Raw genomic sequence first — 21,015 nt, 5'->3', positions numbered from 1 at the left:
TCTGTTCAAAGGCCATTTGCACACTTAGTGCATATTGCCACCTAATGGGTGGTTGTGCAATCATTTTTCTTTTTTTATGTCTAATCTTTAATCCTTGAAAATAAGAATTGTATTGTTTGTTTGATGCTAGTTATATAATCAGTCATATCAGATATGTATTTTTATTATAGAAATACATTATAGAAAATGCAGATCCATGATGTGTGAGATGATAATAAAAATATAACAAACATATATAATAAAATAAACATTACCTTGTCATAAAAGTGTTTTACAATTTAGGTAGATAAATATTATGCCAATACAATAAATATAATAACCATATTATAATAGATTATCTTATATTTTACTTATATTAGTGCTTTATAATTTACATATTATACAACTATATATATACACAGTATATACAGTGCCCTCCATAAGTATTGGAACAGTAAAGACAAAATTGCTCTGTTGCCTGTGGAGTCAAGACATTTGCAAATATGATTAAAAGATGAATATGAGACAAAACTACAGAATGTCACATTTTATTATTAGCCGTTTCAACACATACATGTTTTACCAAATAAAAAGAACAGCACTTTTAGAGTTCATCTCACTCATTGATGTGAGCATAAGTATTGGGACAGTTGAACATAAGGCAGATATAAAAGATTAAAATCTATTATTTAGTTGCAGATCCCTTGCGCACAATCACAGCAGTGAGTCTGTGACCCATAGACATCACCAGACTCTTGGTCTCATCCTTTTAAATACTTTTCCCAGCCTTTAATGCAGCCAATTCCAGTTGTTGCTTGTTTTGGGGAGTTTCTGCCTTTACTCTCCTCTCCAGCTGGTGAAATTCATGTTCAATTGGATTTAAATCTGGAGATTGACGTGGGCAATCTAAGACTTTCCATTTCTTTGCCCTTATAAACTCCTAGACTGAACTGGCAAGGTGTTTTGGGTCATTTTATGCAACCGCGATCTAGGGCTGCAACGATTCCTCGAGTAACTCGAGTAACTCGATTACAAAAAATTATCGAGGCAAATTCATCTGCCTCGAAGCCTCTTTTAAATAATTTTAAAGCTCACATCACGTTCTTTCGCAATTATTATTTTTTGTATGACACAACGCGCTTACGTCACCCAAAAAGCGGAAGGAGACGCAAGTCGTTAGCGGTGTTTTGATTTGAGAGCGCGGGCAGCAAAATGGAAGATGCGAGCGGTAACAATGAGCAAAGAGAAGACTCAAACAAGAGAAAACGACAGAAAATGTCCAAGGTTTGGGATCATTTCAAATTGAAAAGTAAAGAGAACGCCGTGGTGTGTGTATATGGCGAGATCGAGCTAGCATACCACAACAGCACGTCGTCCATGCTACAGCATCTAAACAGAAAGCATCCACTGTACTCAAAGACCGGAGGACCGTCACCCGAGACAAGGTAATAAATTCAATGTAGCGTTAAATCAATGTGATTGCTAGTCGAGAGGAAGGCTGTTAAATAATGTACGTTAATTATGTAAGGGATAAACCACAATGCAATCCACAGTGCAATTTAATGAAAATATACCGCACGACGTTGTGATGTGTGATGCGGTCACGACATGCTGTGGAGGTGTGGTATATTTTCATAGAATTGCACTGGCCGTCATGGTTTATCCCTTACATAATAAACGTACATTATTTAACAGCTGTGGGGTAACTAACCAATGGAAATAATTTACTGTCAAAAAAGTTGTGAATGGCTTTTACGATGAAACATACTATATACTTTCAGGGCTAGATTACAGCATGACCCATACACAAAATAAATATATTTGAAATATGTTTTCACAATATATCTGAAATATATTTTTTGGAATATATGCAAATATTCGAAATTGGCCCAATAAATATATTTTAGTTATATTTCAGAATATATTTTAAAATTATAAATATAAGTGAACAACAATGCAAATATATTTCAGATATATTGTGAAAACATATTTCTTTTGTGTATGGGGAAACCTGTTGTGCATTTTAATAAGCTAAATTGCTTTTCCTCTTTTTCTCCCTCTCAGCACTTCACAACGGAGCACTTCACAACGGAGTATGGACAGCTTTGTTCGCCCAGCTCAGTCATGCACTGTTCAAATGTTGAAGTTTGAATAAATATTTTTTTTTTTGAGAAATAAAAGCCAAATGCTTGATCATTTTACAGCCACATCATTTTCGTTATGCATTATTTGTTTTGGTTGTTTAAAAACACAAAAAACGTTTTTATCCGATTACTCGATTAATCGATCGATTAAGTGCTGGATTAATCGATTACAAAAAGAATCGATAGCTGCAGCCCTACCGCGATCCAACAGAGGATAAGAGGTACGGAGAATGGATCAGTTTTTATAGGGAAAGACTGCCTAGTTAAATGTTTAGCCATGTCAATCCTGATTTTTGAGCTAATCAATCATGTGAACAACTTTACAGCACTTGTTGTGAATTTCACTGACACTGTAGTAGGGTCGCTTTGTGAAAACATCTAAATGGTTAATTATAGATCTAGTAAGACAGAATTGACCAACAGCGCCATCTGCTGTGAGAAAATCAAGCCAAGTTTCCTCATAAAAAGGCAAATGAGTCTCACAGTTGTAACACACAATACATATATTTGTCCATACCTCTGCATTTTCTCTCAAAGAATTTTGTATTTGAAAATCACTTTGCGTTTGTTTGAAAGTTGAGTTTTTCTTTGCAAAGCAGATTGTGTTTATTTGCAAAACGCTGGATTTGTTTGATGAATATTGGCACAAAATTCGCTCCATACCTACCACCCTTAACTTACCAAAAACGTATTTACAAAATATTTACAAAAGATATATACAAGCTAGCAGTAAACAATTCACAATCGGAATTCAATTTCGCAGTCAATCAGGCAAGGGTCAAGTTAACAAGGAATATCACAAAATGGAAACAAAACAAATAAACTAAACTATCACAGAATTACAATCTTAAGCACTCACACACTATCTCTCTGGTAAGACACCCAAAGACTTAAATGAATGACGATGACAACGCACAAAGGCAAACTACACGATGGCACAATAATGGCCTCCATTGAGTGTTTGGGGCAGTCCTTATATCTGGGTCAGGTAAGGAGGAGAACCAATCGCAGCCTCCAGCAAATTATCTCAGGGAACCGACCATCTGAAACACAAACATACACATACACAGAGAGAACACAAGAGGGCATAATGGAAACAAACATGTAATGATTAAAGCTCATAACATATGGCAATATCTACACAACTATAAATGCTTTGTTGAACAATTACCAAGCAATGCTTAATTTTGTTCAGTCTGTGGTGTAAAAAGAAAAAACACGTAAGCAAAACATGGTCAGGTCAAAGTGTCTGAATAATTTTTGCTCCCAAATTTGTTTTTATCAATTTTACTGGTAGTCCACTGTATGAAGAATTTTTGGGAATAATATGTCACAGTTTAGTTTATTTTGCTATACTCACTTACATAAATGAACTATAGTGTCCTGCACCCACTAGTAAAAAAGATCAAAAATTATATTTGGTGTCTGAATAATTTTTGGTTTAACAGTGGATTAATTCTTGTTAAACTACAAAGTAATTCAATCAAGAGCAGTGAGTGATTTTCTTTCTTTCATTTCTTGGATTAACATTGAGGACACCGACAGCTCTAGTAAATTAAGCGCGGTCACTTTAAGATTTAATGCATCCAATATAATGATGCACATTGATTTCTATCTCAACTGTTTACTTTCACTTAAGACATAACCGACCGTGGAAACTCTCCAAGACGGGTATTTTGACATAATTTTGTATGTATTTGTCGGTACAAGAGCAAGAAGAGGCTAATTCGGTGTTGATGCGATTTTAGACGCGTCTCTCTGCGCGCACAGAACACATGATGAATTGGGCTCTTTCACATCTTTTTCTGTTTGCATGTTTAAACTGCGATTTGTATTTGTTCCTTCAGATGCAGGATGACGCGAAGGAGAGCTCGGTTCGGTCTTGTCCGTGAGACGCGGCTCTCTGCGCACACACCGAATCAGTTGAGCTTTTCTGCGTGTTGTGTTTGAATGCTTTAAACTCTTTTGAATGTATAAATTGGCAAGCCAAATGATAAACTGTCGTGACGACGCGCAGCAGTGGGTCGTCAACTGTCCTGAGCGCCTTTTTAGGCTGGCCTCAGCCAGTCAGTTGAAATCGCCGGGGGGCCCCCCTCAGCCGTGGGCCCCTATAATTGTAAACAAAAATAAAGAATTGCAAAATATAAATGAAACGGAGCAAAACTTAAAACTTCTTTTGTTCTTGCATTACTTCATTTTCTTTTGCAATTCTTTATTTTTGTTTACAAAGTGCATATTTATTTTTCTCAATACTTTCATTTTCGTTTGCAAACCTTTATTTTCTTTCGCAATGCTTCAATTCACTTGCAAATATATATGGCATTAAATTGACTCCATAGTTCCTTCTGAATATTTTCAGCTGAAAGCATGATTTACTACAACACTTATTCACACGCAATCGCTCTCTCAGTAATGCATTCAAACAAATGTAATCTTACAGTACTTCATCCGATTTTGAATGAGCAGAAATCTGCAAGAAATGCATCGATCCGTAGGTCGTGGCCTAATGGTTAGAGAGTCGGACTCGTAATCGAAAGGTTGCGGGTTCGAGTCCCCGGCCGGCAGGGATTGTAGGTGGGGGGAGTGAATGTACAGCGCTCTCTCCACCCTCAATACCACGACTGAGGTGCCCTTGAGCAAGGCACCGAACCCCCAATTGCTCCCCGGGCGCCGCAGCATGGCTGCCCACTGCTCCGGGTGTGTGTTCACGGTGTGTGTGTGTGTGCATTTGTTCACTACTCACTGCTGTGTGTGTGCACTTGGATGGGTTAAACGCAGAGCACCAATTTCGAGTATGGGTCACCATACTTGACAATACGTCACGACTTTTTTTTTTAAATAACTGACAAAAATGTACTGTTATTTTCATCACAAACTAAATTTGCACTGCAAAAGCAGCAATTGTCAAGCAGCTTGTCATCTGGTAGGAAAAATGTTTGCACACAGTGTTCATAAGCCACTTTGAAACTCTCCTGTTAATTAATTTATTTTATTTTTTAATATATGTTATGAATATACTGAAATAAATGTTTCTGATATCAGTGAGCGAGGAGTGGAGAGGGAGTGGGAAATGGGGAACCCAGAGTGGAGTGATTATTACATGCTTGGAGCATGGAGGGGATATTGTTGGCATACTCACATACTCTGATCGGACACCGCCACACAAATGTGGCTTTTTGTTAATGATTGTCCTACTACAGGATTAACACAGAGTAACAGCTCACTACCAGTTACAAAATACACCGTCACACAATTAATATGTTAAATTATCCTTTGACTATGATGGCCTGCCATCTAAGGATTTCATCTCACTCTGTGTATGAAATAATGTCTGTGTGCATGTGTGTAAAACAGGGCTGTCCAAGCTCGGTCCTGGAGGGCCGGTGTCCTGCTGAGTTTAGCTCCAACTTGCCTCAACACACCTGCATGGAAGTTTCTAGTATGCCTAGTAAGAGCTTGATTAGCTGTTTCAGGTGTGTTTAATTAGGGTTGGAGCTAAACTCTGCAGGACACCGGCCCTCCAGGACCGAGTTTGGACAGCCCTGGTGTAAAACAACAAACTGACAATTTATATGCTTAATCATTTGTAATTGTATACATTGTTGTGATTGATTATGGTTGGAATAATAATGTTTATATATATATATATATGCTGTTACTTCGCACTGAATAAATATGTGAGTCTGTTGACACAGGTTGCCAGACCATATAGCCTATCATAACTGAATCGCCTGTCTGTCTGTTTATGTATATAATTATCAAATTGGTCATTTAGTACAGTACAGATTAAAAGAGAATTCCACTAAATGTTTATTAACTTAATTTAGAACCAAAAGCTTTGACAGCATGCAGAAGTAAACAAACGTCTGTCTATGCTGTGCTCCTGTAGTCGACACCGCCATCTAGCGGCTCGGCTGCTGAGCGACAGAACTACAAACGCAGAGGCTACGGTGTCCACAAATGGACAAGTTCTTTATCATAGTAATTCCTTGTAAATACTACGCGGACATATGAAGGGAATCGCTCTTCTAAATGAGTAGGATATACTGCCTTATTATACCTCTTTTTTATACCAGCTCTAGTCTAGTTGCTAGTCTATATGTGTTTTTTTAATCAATTTTGTTTTAAAGATAGTTAGAAACGAGAGCAAACACACTTACTCTCATCCAAGCTGACACTAGCTGTGCTTTAGCTGGAATCCTAAAGAACGAGTTAATCAAGTTGAACAGAATATGGTTTAAATACAATACACTACCTTTGCAATGTCATTAGTCACCCTAACGCTTAGAGTCTAAAGTCTAGAGCCGTTTTAATCAATTAGATCAGCAAGGACAACAAAGCTGAACTTTTTTTTAATTGATGCAATGATAAATTACTAACATGATGTGTTTATTAACTTGAATTTCTTCACCTTAACTTCAAGTGGAAGTATAGTTGCCTTGGGGAGAGCTGAGCATAATTCAATCATGATATACTTTCGAAGAGGTTGGTTTTCCTTCTCTTCCTTATTTTTTCTGTCTCTTTTCCCTCTCTGTTTTATGTTTATGTTGACGCTTTTATTTCTAGTTGGTCCCCTTGTGCTACACAAGAGACAGAGAGACAAAAGTAAGTTATGTTTTTGAAGACATAGATGTCTCATTCAGAAGCGCAGTGCAGTGTTTGCTTTCCTGGTTATATTGTCTTGTATCACAATGCAGTGCCTGGAAAGTGACTCTAAATGCAAATGTTTTCTTTGCATAGTTGACAGATGATAAGTTATGTATATTTTCTGCTTTTAAAGTTGTTTGTGATGTCACAGCCCTCCTAAATAGAATTTATATAATTTTCTTCTATGACGACTAATATCATATAAGTTTTGTTGAATTATATGTTCCTTCTGATAAAAACATGACATGTCTGTTTAAACTGGTAAAACTGGTTTTGTGACATGGTAGCTTCTGTTTTGTTACTGGTCTAAGGTGGTCTAAAAGATCTAACCAGCTTAATAAACCAGGTCCACCAGGTTGATCTCAGGCCATAAATGACCAACATGGTCTGAAACCATGAAAAACTGTAATATGTCTTTTAATTGTCTTATTTTTAGTGAACTCACCCTATTAGGAGCAAGATAATATGTGGACATTAAATCTACAATCAAAGATGAATATTACTGTATAATGAGAATTATATATAATCACGAATAAATTGCTTTTTACAGAAAAATTGAGATTCGTTTTCATGGTGGCTGCCCTGATAATATCCATAAGCCTTGTCCTCAGACTCCTGCAGAAGAATCCTGAATTAACATTATCAAATTTAGTAGGTGAGTTACTTGTATGTACTGTGTGTTTGTTTTTATGTGTGTATGTATTAGTTTTGTATAGTTCCTTCTTAAATATATGTTAATGTTTTATGTGTTTGTAAAACCCAGAGAGGTCAGTGGGGGGAGCATCTTCTTTCCAACTGAAAACTGGAAATCACAAAGATGATGGTAAGCAATTATCAAATAATCTGGTCTGGTACAGTGTAAAAAAAAAAAAAAAAAGGGTTTGCATTTAATATCCGTGTCTGTATGTTTTATCAGGTCCTAAAGGCAAATGTGGCCTCCCAAAACCATGTCCTGGAAATGACTATACATTTAAGATTTACAGTGGCGCAACAAACATCATTGGACCACGAATATGCTTTGAGGGGAAAATGTAAAGGCTTTAAGTTGTCAAATTTACAGTCTTTTAATGAATAATTAAATGAATGCCATAAGTGCTATTTAACAGAATTTAAACTAGTTCTGCCATTTTATTTTAGGATAATAGAGAAAGACAGACGAGGAAACCGACCAGGAATTAATATTGCTGTTATCAATGGTAAATATGTTGAGCTTTGTAGTTTTGCTTTAAAAAGCCGAATTAAAAAAGTACTGTTTTGCTTTTAGCTTCATTTTAATTATGATTATTTTTAAATTCATTTTATTTTGTTTTTAATTATTTATTTGTAAACATGTTTTCTTTTTGGATAACTCAGTATAATGTTTTAAAATGGTTTATTTTTGTTTTATAATATTTTTATAAATTAGGTTTTTCATACAAATATTTGAAGTTACTGTTCAGTGTTCTTATAGGTATAAATGCTAATTTTTTAACATTTCTTGTTTACTTATTCATACAAAAATTCAGAAAAAACAGGTGAACACGTCAACACTGGCATCTTCAATATGTGGAACGGAAGTATGTTATATCTTTACTTCTCTACACCTTGTTGTTAATTAATAATCTTGCATTACAGGAACTGTTCTCACTTCACATTTTTGTTGTTGACAGAGGTTGAGGAGCTGATAGAGTTTCTGAAGTCAATCGAGAATGGTTCTCTTGTGTTGATCGCCACTTTTGATGATCCAGCCACGAAGTAGAGTAGAATTTCTATCTCTATTTCCATCATGTATGTGCATCTTATCATGGTGTTGTCTCATCATGTCATAATTTATATGATTCCTTTTATTATAGACTTAATGATGAAGCAAGGACACTTATTGCAGAGCTTGGCAGTTCATATGTTTCCCAGTTGAAATTCAGAGATAATTGGCTCTTTGTGGGAGGGAAGAAAACCATAACTCAAGTCACTTTTGAGCAGGTAATGCCATTCCTAAATTCGCCCATTTATGTGCATAGGTTTAGGCAATGAAAACACTTTTCAGATCCATAAATTGATCTCCCTTTTGTCTTTTTCAGCACATAAAGAATGACAGGAAAACCAATAAGTACGAAAGCTGGCCAGAAATGATTGAGATGGAAGGTTGCATACCTCGAATAGACTGATTTTTCCTACAGCACAATTAGGGCTCTTTAGCCAAAAAATAGAATCTCGATTTTTTTTTTTTTTTTTTTTTTTTTTTTTTTTTTTTCTGAACGTTTGACCGATTCTCGAAAAAAAAAAAAAAAAAAGATTTTTAACTAGTCAACTTAAAAATGTAACTACAACATGATTCAAGTAACTTTTAACCTCTAGTTAAAGAAAATTATATTCCAAGTGTGTAAATGTTAAACAAATCACTTGTTAATTATCTCTGCTTAAAAGATGCATGAACTACAACTGCATCCTGTACAAACTTGTTATATGTTCAGAAATAATAGGCTACAAGGAAAATGTTTTAAAAAATTCATAACAGTCAATGTAGCCTAATTCAAAATGACTTTATACATAGAATCCGAAAAATGTATGTTTGTAAACTGCACACTTGTAAATATATCTGTACATCCATTCATTTAAACAGTTACATTTCTTTATATTTCTACTTCTGTAGTGCTGTGCATTATTTAATTTTCTGTTCTTCTTATATTAGTGTTATACTCCATCTCTACTGTGTAATTCCTATGTCTGCTGCACTAGTTTGCACTATGACCACACTTTCTTCTGCACTGGAAGCTCAAGTCAAATTCCTTGTGTGTAAACATACTTGGTAATAAAGCTCTTTCTGACTTCTGAAGGTATAACACCAGTAGACTATTAACAATAAATATTAAAAACCATGAACAAAAAAAAATAGTAAAAACCATGAACAAGAGCTTTCAGCCTGTCACCATAATGCAAACATGAAATATCAGACATACAGTAGTAGTTCTTAATAGGGTTTTTATTCAATTGCGCTGCTTTTCCATTGATTTATGTAAACATGGACGAATGACTGTTGCACTCGCGTCTCATGCATGAAACGGCATTATAAAAAGGCAGCGCTCAAGTTAAAAGAAGTTCACTCCCATCTTCTGGCATTTTGTCCTATTCCACTGCCCGCGCCCGCACTGGGGATCTCTATAATAGAGAACGACGCCTATAGCCATATGAGCGTACAGTGTGATTCTGTTAATATTTCTGAGACCATGTCACTTTTTCAACTGTGCTATTGAAACCTCTTATAATAAAGGTCATTGACTTATATAATATTAAAAAAACATTTTAATTTTGACATTGAAAATGTTTTTTTTGTGTGTGTTTTTTGTCTGGGTGTTTTTTAAATGTCACTGTAAGTTGAAAAATTATAATTAACGTTATACTTTGATAATTATGTTTTATTCATGATATGATATTTTGTTAAATTATATGTGTGTGTGTGGTTTTGCTTTTTTCACGACTTTTGGTGATTACACGGGTGAAACAACAACAAAGAACGCTAAATAAAAAAAAAACGACACATTCAAAACAGACGTGATGGTAAACATAATATGCGTAAAGTGTGCGCAACGTTGAACTCCAAACTACACGAAGCCACTCCCATCAGTTCATCGCAGGATGCACAGCGTCAAGTCATGGACCAAAATGGTGAGCTACAAGCTAATGTAACGAAGTATGTTACTGCAGCCTTGCGTTTTAAACTCCCAAAATGTTTCCGAGTGAAAGGTAACCAGCTTCCCGGTGAACCATTAAGGTCGCGAGCCCTTGCTGTCATTAATACGGTTGTGTGTGCTGACAGTAAACGCATTTATTTGATGTATCCAGCTAGCCGCTGACATGACTAGCGCGCGTCCAGCAAGTGCCAGAGTCAAATAAACGCAGAAAACATTCACAGTAGAACCCCAACAAATCTATTTAAACACCGTATTACTCATTTGTTACTATGTAAGGTACTGTGTACGCGTAATGGTTGAGACTACAACTCAACTCAACTTCCTGTGTAAGTTACTCTTAGTTTAGCAATGTTTGCTTCTCCGCACCTTTTGATCACTGCTGAATAGCACAGGTCTCACTTAGATTATTATGTGTTCCTTAATTTCATAAATTACATTTTGCAAATGTCTGTAGCAGAACTATATGTCCTGTTTAAATAATGGATTTCATTTTCCATATCCTAGATAATATTGTGTAATGTAGTACTGAATCGTGTATCTATAATGTATCAGTAACTTAATATTGTGCTTGTCAATGTAGATTGCTTATATGATGTTATCTGTATGCTTTTCCAGACAATGACCTTCAAGGAACTGATGGTTCGGGATCCCTTGGAGGTCTTGATGTTTGCAGACAGATCCCAATCAAGTTACTGTCGAAACAGATGGAAAGAGGCAAGCTGCCCGCCCGGCCTCAGCGTCCCAACACTAGACTGCCCTCAAAAAGTGAAGAAGGTTGGTGTGCAAAAGAATGTGTTTTCATCTTGTTCACACTACACATATATCTGATGTGTTTTCACAACTGATCTTTAGGATTGTCTGTCAGATTCTATGTGATGAAATCAGATTTCTTTAAAGTATCTGGAATATTTACATTGGTTGACCATCATGACAGCTTTAATTGATCAAATTTTAGCATTTGAAATTACTGATTTCAGTTTTTAGCCTTTTGTTTATAAATTGATTTATACAAAATTGTATAGAATTTTAATATTGGTCATTTGGTAGTTATTAGCCATTACATGAAAATAATTATCAGCTCACAGCATCTTTTAATATCAGCGCATTTAATATCCCTGTTTATTTGGACCATCAACTACTAAGTGGATTTGAGTCAGATATGCCAATAAATCACATTTTTGCTCTGTCTGAAAAAAACGTAGTGCTTTTTTGCCATATATTATTTGTCTGTCATTATTTATGAATTTTTTTGTGATCTCCAGAGCCGTTCAGCTATAACCAAGAGAAAAGATTTGAGTGTAAATCTGGAGATGCTTATGGAAACCAGCGCAGATTCCCTCAGCCAATCGTCTGGGATTATAAGGTTACACATTTATCATCAATTAATTACAACTAATTTGATTATATTTTTAAAAGTACTTTTCTAATAAAGCAAATATTTAATACAATGTTTAAATATAAAATATTTTAATAATTAATAGCATATTTCAAATGAGTGAGATCTGCTTATTTTTTTCAGCTTAACTTGATAGGAGTTAAAGATGACACTCCAGTTCATTTTTGTGACAAGTGTGGTCTGCCCATAAAGACCTATGGGCGAATGGTAAGAAGGATGTTGAAGTCCCTAAAACATTCTTTATACTGTTGGAGGTCTTTCATTAAAAAAACTTTTTTCGTTTCCTTCAGATTCCCTGTAAGCATGTTTTCTGCTATGACTGTGCGGTGCACTACGAGAAGAAATGTGATAAGATGTGCCCTGGGTGAGTTTCTCCTGCAACAGTTTCTTTAAGTGGATTGTATCTTGTTTTGAAGTTTGAGGTATAGGTGAAAAACACACAGTGTCCATTCCGGATATATACTGTAAAGTTTGAGTGAAGGTAGTGTTTTGTAAATTTCTCTAAATGTTGTCTGTGGGATGCAAGCAAATCTGAACATTTTAGTACGTTCCGTTTCCTTGGTAAAGTCTGTAGGTGTTAGAATAAGAGGATGTGGTTCAGATGCAAAACCTTGTCTTAAATATCCAGGGTTGTTGTGGGAGTTGTTCTATTAAGAGTACTTATTTCTATACATAGAGTGGACAGATGTTCATTTTGATACGAAAACAAGACTCATTCAGCAAGCTTTAATTAGAACATCTTTATTATCATAATTAATATGATAAGTCATAATTTGTTAGAATGTTTATTTTAGGTGTTAATATTGAAAATAGTTTAGTTTTGCGTTATAGATGCAGTGTAGTTTGGCACATTGATGCACTGTAGAATTCAACTGATGTGTGGTCACAGGTGTGTCTCTATCGACTATTATGCAGCGATTTTGTATGTAGCTCATCCAGTTCAGTTTATGGAGTTGTGAGTGATTTACATAATGTAAAGCAGGGGTTTTGTGCTGATGCCAGACGTCTTATTTATCTGTTATGTATTGTCTAATGTTATTTTGATTTTGCGACAATGAATTTTCATATAAAAATAATTAAATGTAAAATGTTTAATTAAATAATTTTTTAAACCACTAGATTACCAAAAATAGGCAGATTATATAGTTAGTTTTATATATATATATATATATATATATATATATATATATATATATATATATATATATATATATATATATATTAATTTTAAAACATATTTAGGTTTGCTATTCCAGAAGAGATGTCATGATATATATACTATTTTTCTATGATTTTACTATTAAATTACTTTTGGTCATAATGGGATTTTCAACAATATCTGCATAAATCTTTTTTTGCGATGGCTATTTTTTGTTTAGTTTTTTAACTGAGAACATGCAAAAAAAAAAAAAAAGCATTTCTAAGCTGTGTTTTAAGTGGTTGATGTGTATCTGTATCACATAATGCTCAGTTAAAATAATAATTTCTAATTTTGTAGTTTAGAATTTATATTAATTTAATAACACTGCTAAATGTAGTATTTACCAAATCTCAAACACATTATAATGTTGTGATGCCTAAATTGACTTGTAGCATTTAAAATGATTGATTTTAGTTTTAAATACTAAAGTTTTTTTTTTTTTTTTTTTTTATCTATACATAATATTATAGAATAAAAAAAATTTCATTTGTCACTTATTAGCCATTAAATAAAAATAATTGGCTATCACATTTGCTAGAATTTTAATATCAGTGCATAACTGTTGTTGTGGTTTTGTTTGCTGTTTGGACTCAGAAGTTACTATGATATATTTCTGCCAATGAATTATGCGAATTTTAAGATGATATTGTCCAAAAACTTTGCCTAGGGTGTTTCTAATCTTTTAGAGGGCAATGTGAATAGCAGGTTTTTCTTCATTTTTGATATGCATGTCTCCAGATCTAAATGGAAATTATAATATGAGTAATATGTGTATCTAAGTCCACTTCCCATACTAAATCTTAAATTCAGTCTGTCCCTCTACAGCTGCTCAGACCCAGTCCAGCGCATCGAGCAGTGCCAGCGTGGCTCCCTCTTCATGTGCAGCATCGTGCAAGGCTGCAAACGCACCTACCTCTCACAGCGAGACCTGCAGGCCCACATCAACCATCGCCACACGAGGGCCAGCAAGACTGGATCCTCTCGCCCGGATCCGCCACACCCGACTCTGGCCTCCGATCCACCAGATCGCTTCCGGTTTCCACCGCCTCCTCACCTGGCCAAAACACACCCTCTCATTCCTCCCCCACTGCAAGGTCACGATACCTACAACCATCCACTTCCAGCCTCGCCCTCCGATCTGGGACCCTCCCCACGGCCCCTCCCCCCAGAGACCTTCCGAATAGCTACAGTGACTACACGTAAGCATAGCAACCTCATCACAGTGCCCATTCATGATGACTCGGGGAGCTCAGGCCCCTCCCCCCGTGAGCCACACCCACAGACCCCTCCCGGCCCGCCTCCACACCATCACCCTGGCGATTACGCCAGCCAACCAGTGGTGTCCCACCCGCATCATATCATGCCTCCACCACAACAACCACATTACGGGCCTCCACCGCCCCCTCTCAGCATCCCCATGCAGCACCCGCCGCAGGGCTCAGCTACACCTCACATGGTTTACAACCAAGCACCTCCCATGTCAACGCCACCTCCACCTGGACACATCACCAGCCAGTTGCCACCCTACATGAACCACCCTCCACCTGGTCCCATTCCCTCGGTCAGTGCGCACCACTACAACCCAAACTCAATGCCACAGGACCAAGCCACTCTTAGCCCGCCTTTCACCCAACCAGGCGCCATGAGCCCGGGGATGTGGCCCAATCCTCATGGCCCCCATCCATCCCGTATGCAGGGGCCGCCACCACAGGGACAGATGCCAGGGCCTCACCACCCTGACCAGTCACGATATAGACCGTATTACCAGTAGCATCCTGGCTTTGTCAGCTCTATCAGACATTATGACCATAGATGGTTAACCATATCTAGTCAGAAACAACACTAAGCTGCCTGGGCTATTTGTCTTCACTGATAACTTACAATATGATGATCCCCCATTGCTGGCATTTTTGTACTAATGTCCCTCATTTAGGGATGTTCCATGGAATAATGAATAGTTGAGTGGGGACACACACACTTTTTTTGGTTGGAAGAATTTAACAGTTTTGTTTGAAACATTTACATAATGTTGTATCCAACAACTGCAATAAATAAAACTTGAATTCTGTTTAGATTTTTGGTTTGAAATTCATTAGTTTTGTGCACAAAGATTGAAGCTAGTTAAAATGATGATAATTCACCCCAAAAAATTTAATTCTGTCATGAAACGCCAACTAAGATATTTGGGAGGTATTTTGTCAGAATTTTCATTTTTGGTGAACTATCCCTTGAATAATTATAATTTGGGTTTATAAAGGCTGGAATACATTACATAACTTTTACTTTCTGGACGAGTACATGCTATTTGCCGAAAGTCACAGCCAGCCCGCAGATTTGAGTTGACATTTCACAGAAAATCGTGTAGTGTATGATGGTTGCAGAATCTGATTTTTTTATTTTTAGTTTCAGACTTTGATTGTATATCCATGAAGATATCAAACATTATTTTGATCTGATTTTAGAACGCATTTTATTTGTATTAGTCATGCATCTCCTGGTAATGAGATGCAAGTTTCTGCACAAGTTCAGAATCATTCTGTGTTCAGAATGATCTGAAAGTCTATTAGCATGTGATCCACAGGCATTTAGTGTATGATGTACAATTTTTCTCTTTATAGCCAATTACAAGGTTGACAGGTGTATAATGTCTATTTAAAAATCTGCTTTTAAAAGTTGTGTAGTCTATTCCAGGCTTAAGTCAATTTTCAGACCCAGTATGTGAAGAAATATTGTGTTTAGAGCACATACTATTGGTTATGCTGAGAGAAAAATCACATTTGTAAAGATTTGTGTAAGTGTTTTTTTCTTAATAGACAGAAAATGTGTATTCCAGACCACTTTGCAATTTTTCACTTGTCTTCCCCCTTATCAACCATGATTTGATGAGTAATGTCTCCAGTATGTTAGACACTTAAGCAACAGATATATCAAATACATTATTGTAGAGCTTTTTCTCAGAACTAATTTTACTGATTTAGCCATTTTCTCCCAATTACTTCGGGACCAGCAAGGTAAAAGTCATTTGGCATCAAGTAAGTTCCTCTCACTAGCAGAGTAACCACAGGAGTGATTCATCATATTAGACTATGGACATCTTCTGCTAATTTGTCTTCATTTTTCTGGTAAGACAAAGTTTTTTTTATTATTATTCTTTAAGACCTAACAAACACCTTTGTGCAATATTGTCCTACTGTGTGCTTTTTTTATTTACAATAATTGTCACTTTGTTTGATATGTTATCTAATACCGTGTTAATCATACATTTTTAGGTGTGGCAAAGATTTAATGTGACTGCTGTAGGCAAACCAAAAGATGTAGAGGTGGTGAGAGTAATGTAACTAATAACAGAAGTATCCACAAGGGGGCGTACAGCACTCAACCAAGACTAGATCACCGCTACTATCATACCAAACCCTGTTTTATCTTATGTGGGTAAATGTTAACTAAATTCCATTTCATGCCGTTTTATATTGTGGAATGAGAAAGAAGAATGGAATATGAAATCTATTTCTAAAGGTATTTCAGCACGTTTTCAGGAAATCGGATCATTAATTAATACAGATCAATGAAAAAGCATTAGGCTACTAAAATAGAACTAATATATTAGAATAATAATATGATTTTAAAATATCGTGTAGCCTACATTGTTGAACATAAACAGAGTAAGTTGAAAAGTAGGCTTTTGACAAGGTGGTTAAAATATTTAGGCTAAATGATTATGGAAATTTGAAAACAACAGTGTGTAGCTTATATGTAGTAGTCTACACAACTTTTGAGTCAGTCTTTAGAAATAGCTTTAAAATAAACTAAGAGGAAATTTAAAGAAGAGTTTACAAAGTGAAAAAAAGCGGATTGATAACATTTAAATTTTAAACATTGTTCTTTGATAGCCAAGAATGTAAGCTTTTCGGTTGAGCTCATTGGATAGCCTATTTCAAAATCACAATGCATGAGTAGAGTCCATGCAAATTGTTGTGGGAGGGGAGGGAGAAGAGCCGTTTTACTCATTAAAACTTATCAGTGCAGCTCTCTGGTCCCTGCTGCTCGGCACACAGTAACATGCCTTGACCCAATGTGCACTTTCACGTTACAGGAATGGTTAGAATTTTGTGGACTGCAGACGTTCTGGATCGTTTGGAATAATTTTCCGAATGAGATGCGCGAGAGCCATGGAATTACCAGTTTTATGGATGTTCTTTGGATTACTTATTCATCTCCCACCGTTTGGATGCGTGGATTTACATCTATCGGGATCCCTCCAGCCTGGTGCAACACTTGCAAATGTAACAATCGGACCAGAATGGACGTACAGAATCGACAGAAGTCTCACAGATAAGTCTTTACGACGCTTTGTGAAGATCGGGAGAAGTGATGGGCTGCTATCAGTTGCGCGCAAAATTGACTGCACTCGTTTACCGAGAAATCCCGTGCCACTGTATTTGCGGATTAAATCCCTGCTCTCGGAGAACTTTATACTGCTTCATTTCAATACATTCGTACATGGTCAGAACTGCTTCATCAAATACAAAAGAAAAAACCTTAATCCAGATGCCTACATGCATCTGTTGACTGGGTATGAGACATGTTTTTCTTTGGACTCTTTACCCATAAACATTTACGAACGTTTGCCTGTATCCATGCGGAATTCCCAAATGTTTCGCGGTAGGTGCGTAGAGAAGGACCAGCGGCGTGTTATTTCCCTCACGGGCGCGAACCTCTGTTTACCTCATAAGCAGCGAGATAAGGCAAATTTGCTTTGTCTAATGCCTAACTCACGAAATAGCTCTTTATTTGTAGATGTTAAGTTACATTTAAGCAGAGAACACACTGGCAGGGAATTAGACCCGTGGACTAAACGTCAAAAAAGAAACTTGAACTCCGCTCCTCAGTTTCAGCTCCCAAACTACCAGGTATCAGTGCCAGAGAACGAGCCCTCAGGAACGCGAGTCATTACCCTCAAAGCGTTAGACGCCGACGACGGAGACGCCGGTGTTATCGAATACGATATGGAAGCTCTTTTTGACAGACGCTCCAACCATTTATTTCAAATTAACCCTGAGACTGGAGGTATAACTACTCTACAGCCTCTAGACAGGGAAGTTAAAGACACTCATGTGTTTAAGGTTACTGGTACTGATAGAGGAACCCCTAAAAGATCAGCTATCGCGTACCTCACTATTACAGTCAGTGATACTAACGACCACGCGCCGGTTTTTGAACAGAATGAGTATAGAGTTAGTATTCGAGAAAATGTTGAAGTAGGCTTTGAGGTAATGACTATTAGGGCTACTGATGGAGATGCGCCTTCTAATGCCAATATGATTTATAAGATAGTGAATGATGATGATGATGAGGTGAACACTTACTTTGAAATTGATCCAAGGAATGGGCTGGTCAAAACCAGAGTCAGACCAGACAGAGAAGTCAAAACCCAGTATAGGCTTTTTGTAGAAGCTAATGACCAGGGCAGAGAGCCCGGGCCACGTACAGCCACAGCCACTGTGCACATTTTTATAGAGGATGAGAATGATAACTACCCTCAGTTCAGTGAGAAGCGATATGTAGTTCAAGTTCCTGAAAACATAGCTGTGAACTCTCAAGTGGCTGTGGTGAAGGCTACAGATAAAGATGCTGGAAATAATGCAAAAGTGCATTATAGCATCATCAGTGGGAATATAAAGGGACAGTTTTACATACACTCCCCTACGGGGGTCATTGATGTTATCAGCCCTCTAGATTATGAGATGATAAGAGAGTACACACTCCGAGTGAAAGCTCAAGATGGAGGACGGCCGCCTCTTATTAATGGCACAGGTATGGTTGTAATCCAAGTGTTAGATGTTAACGATAATGCACCCATGTTTGTCAGCACGCCTTTTCAAGCCTCAGTGTTAGAAAATGTTCCTGTAGGTTACTCTGTGTTACACATCCAAGCTATCGATGCTGATTCAGATGACAATGCTCATTTGGAATACAAGCTGACCGATACATCACCTAGTTTTCCATTCATTATCAATAACAACACCGGATGGATTACAGTTAGTGCTGAGCTGGACAGGGAGACTACAGAGTTTTACAATTTTGGTGTTGAGGCCAGAGACCGGGGGTTGCCTTCAATGTCTTCTTCAGCTAGTGTAAGTGTCACTATAGTAGATGTAAACGACAATGTCCCAACCTTCACGCAGCACATGTATAATCTAAAAGTCAATGAGGATGCAGTTGTGGGCACCAGTGTGCTTACAGTCACTGCTGTAGACAGGGATGTAAACAGCGTGGTCACATACCAGATATCTAGTGGGAACACTCGGAACAGGTTTGCCATCACCAGCCAGAGCGGAGGGGGACTTATTACTTTAGCGCTACCTCTGGACTACAAGCAAGAACGACAGTATCTCCTAACAATCACCGCCTCGGATGGTACGCGCCAAGACACAGCTCAAGTCTTCATTAATGTGACTGATGCCAACACCCATCGACCAGTATTTCAAAGTGCCAACTACCAGGTTTTAGTGAGCGAGGACCAACCTGTAGGCTCCACCGTTGTGGTCATCAGTGCCACCGATGAAGACACTGGTGAAAACGCCCGCATCACTTATGTAATGGAGGACAATGTGCCACATTTCAAAATTGATCCTGACACTGGTGCCATCACGACTCAAATTGAGATTGACTACGAAGATCAGGCCTCCTACACGCTAGCCATTATTGCCCGAGACAACGGTATCCCTCAGAAATCAGACACAACCTATGTAGAGATCATCGTTCTTGATGCCAACGACAACGCACCCCAGTTCCTCCGGGACATCTACCAGGGAACAGTGTTTGAGGATGCACCGGTATACACAAGTGTACTCCAGGTATCCGCTTCAGACAGAGACTCTGGATCTAACGGTCGACTCAGCTACACCTTTCAGGGAGGGGATGATGGTGAGGGGGACTTCTTTATCGAGCCTTACTCTGGGATCATCAGAACGGCCCGCAAACTGGACAGGGAAAATGTTGCGTTGTATAGCCTCAAGGCGTTTGCGCTGGACAAAGGAGTGCCCCCTCTCAAAGCAGCTGTGGACATTCATGTGTCCGTGCTGGACATAAATGACAACGCCCCTGTGTTTGAGAAGGACGAATTGTACTTTTACGTGGAGGAAAACAGTGCAGTAGGATCCACTCTTGCCCGCGTAAGTGCAGCAGACCCAGATGAAGGTACCAACGCCCAGATCCTGTACCAGATTGTAGAGGGCAATATTCCTGAAGTCTTCCAGCTCGACATCTTTAGCGGAGATCTAATTGCCCTTACTGACCTAGACTTTGAGACCAAGATGGAGTATGTAATAGTGGTCCAGGCCACTTCAGCCCCACTTGTCAGCCGGGCCACTGTACACGTCCTCCTAGTAGATGCCAATGACAACGTCCCAGTTCTACAGGATTTTGAGATCATTTTCAACAACTACATCACCAATAAGTCCAGCAGCTTTCCCACAGGAGTTATTGGGAATGTACCTGCTCGTGATCCAGATGTGTCCGACAAGCTCCTCTACACGTTTGTTGAGGGAAATGAGCTTAACCTGCTGATTCTCAATCAAGACACTGGGGAGCTAAAGCTGAGCAAGGACTTGGATAACAACAGGCCGCTTGAGGCTACAATGAGGGTGACAGTTTCAGGTGAGACTCACATGATACCACATTATTTGGCCACAGTTTCTCTTTTAAAAAGCAGTCCATTATTTGACTGAAGATTGTGTGCAGTAGTTGAGTGATTTCCAAAATCTGCTTTGCGGGTTGCCTTGCTATTGTAGAAGAGGATTTATGCAAGCTTTATTCTTTTCACGCTGTGTTAATTGGTTTTCTTTGATGCTCTTAGTGATAGCGATCTGCCTCCTTGTGTGCTGTCTTGTATGCTCTTCTCTTCAGGGGGATTCTCAGTCCCTGAATCCCTAAATTATTTTTATATCTTTACTGTGTCTCTGGTTATGCTCAACAATA

At 37.7% G+C, this 21,015-nt stretch overlaps 3 protein-coding genes across 7 annotated transcripts in view; all 3 read left to right on the top strand.

Moving 5' to 3' along the window:
* The first annotated feature begins 6,049 nt into the window (after positions 1 to 6,049).
* LOC306866773 (protein FAM3C-like) lies at positions 6,050 to 10,064 on the top strand. Of its 2 annotated transcripts, XM_079412116.1 has the most exons (11): positions 6,050 to 6,159; positions 6,547 to 6,608; positions 6,690 to 6,728; positions 7,321 to 7,425; positions 7,534 to 7,593; positions 7,687 to 7,801; positions 7,908 to 7,966; positions 8,276 to 8,326; positions 8,420 to 8,504; positions 8,603 to 8,729; positions 8,828 to 10,064. In XM_079412116.1, exons 1-11 carry the CDS (start codon positions 6,134 to 6,136, stop codon positions 8,912 to 8,914), a joined length of 816 nt encoding a protein of 271 aa, XP_079268242.1. In that variant the 5' UTR covers positions 6,050 to 6,133; the 3' UTR covers positions 8,915 to 10,064. The 2 variants fall into 2 exon arrangements, with proteins under 2 accessions (XP_079268242.1, XP_079268243.1); XM_079412117.1 differs by lacking the exon at positions 6,690 to 6,728 and having other exon boundaries at positions 6,053 to 6,159.
* A 311-nt stretch (positions 10,065 to 10,375) lies between these two features.
* Positions 10,376 to 15,109, top strand: LOC306866721 (E3 ubiquitin-protein ligase Hakai-like). Of its 4 annotated transcripts, none has more exons than XM_079412015.1 (6): positions 10,376 to 10,412; positions 11,054 to 11,212; positions 11,701 to 11,801; positions 11,958 to 12,041; positions 12,125 to 12,198; positions 13,846 to 15,109. In XM_079412015.1, exons 1-6 carry the CDS (start codon positions 10,400 to 10,402, stop codon positions 14,804 to 14,806), a joined length of 1,392 nt encoding a protein of 463 aa, XP_079268141.1. In that variant the 5' UTR covers positions 10,376 to 10,399; the 3' UTR covers positions 14,807 to 15,109. The 4 variants fall into 4 exon arrangements, with proteins under 4 accessions (XP_079268141.1, XP_079268142.1, XP_079268140.1 ...); XM_079412016.1 differs by having other exon boundaries at positions 13,861 to 15,108; XM_079412014.1 differs by having other exon boundaries at positions 10,400 to 10,764; positions 13,861 to 15,108.
* A 2,095-nt stretch (positions 15,110 to 17,204) lies between these two features.
* Positions 17,205 to 21,015, top strand: part of LOC306866274 (cadherin EGF LAG seven-pass G-type receptor 1-like) — a gene marked incomplete at its 5' end in the record, with an annotated part of 52,067 nt that continues 48,256 nt past the window's right edge. The window contains one exon of the mRNA XM_079411366.1: positions 17,205 to 20,694. Coding sequence (XP_079267492.1) covers positions 17,205 to 20,694 — 3,490 coding nt within the window. The remainder of the gene's footprint in view (positions 20,695 to 21,015) is intronic.

The sequence above is a fragment of the Barbus barbus genome, assembly GCF_936440315.1.
Source record: "Barbus barbus genome assembly, chromosome: 48".
Lineage (NCBI taxonomy): Eukaryota > Metazoa > Chordata > Actinopteri > Cypriniformes > Cyprinidae > Barbus > Barbus barbus.
The sequence above is the reverse complement of the archived record's forward strand: the minus strand, read 5'-3'. Positions and strand labels throughout refer to the sequence as shown.